The sequence below is a fragment of the Acanthisitta chloris genome, unplaced genomic scaffold, assembly GCF_000695815.1.
Source record: "Acanthisitta chloris isolate BGI_N310 unplaced genomic scaffold, ASM69581v1 scaffold4223, whole genome shotgun sequence".
NCBI lineage: Eukaryota > Metazoa > Chordata > Aves > Passeriformes > Acanthisittidae > Acanthisitta > Acanthisitta chloris.
The window spans coordinates 10,912-15,902 of record NW_008663087.1 but is presented as its reverse complement, the minus strand read 5'-3'; the positions used below and the strand labels follow the sequence as shown (position 1 = coordinate 15,902).

General features: G+C 51.6%; 1 protein-coding gene across 1 annotated transcript; it reads right to left on the bottom strand.

The window, feature by feature from the left end:
* Positions 1 to 197: 197 nt before the first annotated feature.
* Positions 198 to 4,598, bottom strand: LOC103798574 (kelch-like protein 26; the record flags this gene model as incomplete). The annotated part of the gene is given in 3 exon segments (XM_009070848.1): positions 198 to 248; positions 250 to 939; positions 4,417 to 4,598. Coding segments are annotated over 3 exon segments (923 nt in total), but the record flags the coding sequence as incomplete, so codon positions are not given.
* Between the last annotated feature and the right edge of the window lie 393 nt (positions 4,599 to 4,991).

Genomic DNA, 4,991 nt, shown 5'->3' with positions numbered 1-4,991 from the left:
TGCTGAACCCCTAAACCATAATTTCCTGAGGGAGCACCCAACCCCCACATCCAGATCATCACAAAGACATCAAACAGGACCTGCCCCAACACTGAGCCCTGGAGAACACCACTAGCAACCAACCCCAACCAGATTTAGCTCCGTTCACCACAAGCTTTTGGGACATCAGCCAACCTTCTCCCCATGGAAGAACCCACCCATCCAAGCCAAGATCAGCCAGTTGCCAGACCTTGCAGCTCACGGTGCGTGTAGGGAGTGCCCCCAAAGGTGATGAGGGACAGCACGTCCGAGCGGATGGTCGTACGCGGCGACTGCATCTCATGCTGGCGGAAGGGCAGGATCTGGTAGTTGAAGGCCTCCAGCAAATATTGCCTACACAAGACATCTTCCACCATGATGTCCAAGGTCTGGACGCTGTCCACTAGCTCTGAGGATTTCATGAGGGGGAAACGGATGTGGCAGAGGACTTGGCTGGCGCTGGCACGGCGCGTGGGGTCGTACTGCAGCCAGCGGACGGCGGCGCGGAACAGGTCGATCTCGCTGCAGCTCTTCAGCTTGTTGCTCTGCAAGAAGAAAACCAACCTCTCCAGAGGCAGGTGGAGGAAATCCTCTTCCTCCGAGATCTGGAGGAAATGCCTGAAAGTGAAGGCGTCCACGGATTCCTTCAAGGAGGACAGGCTGAAGGTGGTGGCCATCTGGCCGATGTTGAGACACGTTTCCACGCTCATGGCAGACTTGAGGAACTCCTCGCAGAGCTCCACCACAGGCACCATCTGGAGGAAGACAGCAGCTCCCAGCACATCCTGGATGCAGTCGAGGTCAAGAGTCACTTCGGCACTGTAGGCAAAGTCGATGATGTGTTTCAGGCCCTTGGCAGACACACCTTTCAGCTCGATCACATCTTGGCTGGATTCTCTCATCCCACCCGTGAACATTGCCCTGCAGGTCAAAACACAAGCACAAAATTCCCCTTTGAAATAAAGGATGCAGCACTTCAGAATTTGATTGAATTGGGTTTAACATACTGACTCTCCCAGGGAGGATGGGGAAGGGGGGGAATAAATCAAGGCTAAATCTCTACGAGCCAGGAGAAACCAGAGTGTGCAATGTCTTACATAAGACTTGCATAAACAGTGCACTGAGGAGGAATATTCAGCTTATCAGAGAAGTTTTGCAATCCCACTGGCAGCAGGAGTAAAGGAAAACCACAGGACAAAGCTTCAAGAAGGGACAGAGTCACCAGAGCAGGTGACTCCACCACCTCCCTGGGCAATATTCCAATGCTTGAACACCCTAAGTGGGAATAAATTTCTCCTAATATCTTCTCTGCCTCTGTCCTGGTTCAACTCAAGGCCATTCCCTCTAGTCCTCTCCCTGCAGGAGAGTCATCCCCCACCTCTCTCCAAGCCTGAGCCTCCAGCACAGTGAGCACCAATGAATCCATGAGACTCCACACAAAAGGGATCCCATGGGATCAGCACCAGCACAGATCAGGAGCTGTACCCCAGAAGGTTTAGGATTTGTGAGCACAAAGGAATCCACCTTGGAAGAAAGAAGGAATGCACCATGGAAGACAGCTGAGTTAGGAGCTCAGCAATGCCTGGAGTTTGCCAGCAGCACAACCTTTAAGCCCAGAGCTCAGGTTACACCAGAACCTGTGAAATGGGTGAAATATTGCAGGTGGTTCTCCAACAGAACATCCCCTCCAAGGCTTATTCCCAACTCCTATTAAAAATAGGAGCTGCAGCCCCTTCAGCCACTCTGCCCTGCTGCAGGATGACAGCAGGAGGCTGACAGGCAATTAAAACCAAATTGGGAAAAGCAGGTTTGGTTACAGCACAGCTGCAAGAACATGGGGCTGACCAGGCCACGCAGAGATTAGGCCCTAGATCACCTCCTTGGGAGGTTTTGAAAGTCCACAGGAAGCACATTCCACACCAAAAACTGCACAGACTCTCCTAAATGGCTCTTGTAGAGCAGAGCAGCAGTTCCCAGTCGTGGCCTGTGGGGATATAGCTGCACATTTGGCTTTTTAGCCACTTACACGAAGTTTCAACAGGTTCTGTCCGAGATGGGTGGCTCAGGGGGCAAAGGTTTACACCCTGTGGTATCCCACAAGCAGCAGCAGAGCAGTTGTGGGGAAGGCACAGTCAGGGCAGGTTGCTGGGAGAGCTGTGATGTGCAGGGTCCCCAGTCCCTGCTGCTCCACACACATCCCAGCAAGGACCATCAAACAAAAGACCTTCAAACTGCACATTTTGGGGTTGGTTTTGTCACCATTGATAACCTTTTCTCCATCAGAAGGGTAAAAACTTATGGTCTCACCAAAGCTGCCTCAGGAGCTGCTCTGACTCCAAGGTGCAAGTCAGTCAGGAAAAAAAATTCACACAGACTCTGCATCAACCCAGGAATAAAGGAATATCTTGGGAGCACTGCCAAAAGAGGAGCTCCAAGTTTCCTGTCCAACCCAGGCTAGAAAACCTGCTGCCTTGCAGCACAACCCCAAGACATCCTAAATGACCTAAATCAGGAAATATTTGTGTAGGAAATCAGCTCTCTGTATCCACAGTGACCAGGAATCCTGTTCCCAGTGATGTGCAGAGAGGAGTTCTCTGCTCAGATCTCTCCTCTCCCATGTCACAGAGCTGATCCCTTGCCCCAGAGGATGCTCAGCCACGTGTTAGCAGCTCAGGGCTGAGCAGGCAGAGGGAAAGAAAAGCATCCTTGTTGCCATGCTGAAGCCCAAACCCATCAACTAGAATGCAACTCCCTTCTCAAGTGTGCTGCTTCTAAACTGCTGATTATATAAAAGCTTCAATTTCATTTCTCCTCCCTCCCCCCCCTTTCCTGCAGGAAAACAGAGTGTTTTCAAAAGCTGCATTATTCTGCCATTGTTCCTCAGGACAACCTTCCTTAGCACCACAGAAGTTAGAACAAGAAACCTACTCAGCAATTAGATTTTTGACAGTGAAACCACCCTGGTTGTGGCCAGGCACACAGCAGGGCTGAATACAAATCATACAAATCATGCCATTAGCATTTGGGAAGGGGGAGAAGAGCTCCAGGATGAATCCTGTGCCTGGGAGGGAGAGTGATAAGCTTGGAAAGGTTTGTGATGCCAAAGGAAGAGAGAAGGGAAGAGCCTAGAAAACATGTGTGGACATAAAGTCCCATCAGAGCAGCTGAAGAGAGAGGCAAAGGGACACCAGATTGATGCCAAGGGACAGTGAGGTCCTTTCTTCTTGTTTCCCTGCTCAGCAAACCAGTCTGGAAGGTTTACACATCAAAGATCTGCAAAGCCCTTTGGACAGCCCTTGCCCATCCTGCCTTGCTGTGATTAGGCTGGAACATCACCCACTTTGTGCCCTCTGTGTGTCTGAGCCTTCTTTTGCACATCCCTCACTTCACACCCCACTGCTGCTGCCCAAAACCATCCTCAACTCAAAGCCATTCCGAGTCAGAGACACTCCCAGGGTTTGCCAGGCTAGAGAGTCACTCAGAGAGTGGCTGAGGGAGGTGTGGGGGCTCAGCCTAGACAAAAGGAGGTTTGGGGAGGACTTTCCCATCCCTACAGCTCCAACTCCCTGCCAGGAGGTGCAGTAGGTGGGATCAGGCTCTGCTCCCAGGGAACAGCAGGACAAGAGAGAACAAGCTGTGCCAGGAGAGGTTCAGTTTGGACATCAGGAGGAATTTCCTCGTGGAAAGGACTGTCAGGCATTGGAGCTGCCCAGGGAGGTGGTGGAGTCACCATCCCTGGCAGAGTTCAGGGGACAACTGGACATGACACCCAGTGCTCTGCTCTAGTGGACAAAGTGGTGATGGGTCACTGATCTTGGAAGTCCTCAATGATTCTGTGACAGAGGCAAGATGGAGAAACATGTATTTTCACACCAAACTGAATTCCCTGCTCTGCACTTTTCTCCCTCTGCATTAACTTGGCTGGAAAAACTCAGTGCCACAATTTTCTGCCCACACAAGCTGGGACAGACCCTTTAGTACCCTCAGCTCTTGCAGACACATCAGGGGGGGTCAGAGAGAACAGGAGTGTGTTTACAACCCTCACAGCACAACATGACTCACTCCAGAGCCTTCACTGCCACTTCACAATCAGCTCCAGGGCAAAATCTTGTTTCCTTCCACAGGCAGCACCTCCCAACACCTGCCCAGGGGGTACAAAACCTGAGCTTGAATTTATACCTTGGTCCAGCAGCTGCAGTTGAACCAACCTCTGCCTCTAAGCCTCTACCTGCCTGCAGGAAACCCCAGTGCCATCCCTGGGGCTAACCAAACCTCCAGGGGGTTCTGTGGGACAGGGATTTTGGGAATGTGATGGGAAGGTCGTGGTGGGGGAGGATGGAGGGATAAAAAAAGCCACAGGGAAAGGTAAAAATGCCTGCTTGCCTACCAGATTCTCACCTGAAATAGTCACTGCAGGCAGCCAAGACAACTTTATGAACCTGAAACACTTCATTATTTATAGTGAGGATGACATCAAGCAGCTGAGCCTGAGCTCGGAGCGAGGCCAGTCCCTGCAGCAGAGTGGTGCTGTGGCCAGGAGCAGAGAACGTGCATTTCAGGGTGCTGTTCTTGTCAGCCATGCTAAAAACAGAACAAGAGAGAGGCTGGGTTGAAATCAAAACAATATGTGGAATACCTACCCAGTGAGCTGGGGACACACTGCAACAGGAACCAGTTGGGATGCAAACTCCCAGCTCAACACCAGGACAGCAGAAACTCAGCTGGATTCCCTTCTCCCAGCACAAAACACACTTCCAAACAGCTCTGTTACACTTTGGCACTGCTGACAAGCCCAAAAGGGCTTCAGGGGCCATCCAAACCTCAACTGGTGGGGTCAGAATCACCAAGGGATGTTGGTGGCCCCAAGCTGCAGCTACCCCAAATTCCACCCTGACCTCAGCTTCAACCACAGCACTGAGTCACAGTTGCTGGTTCCTCTCAGCACCTTATCCTGCTGCAGCTGCTGGATCCAC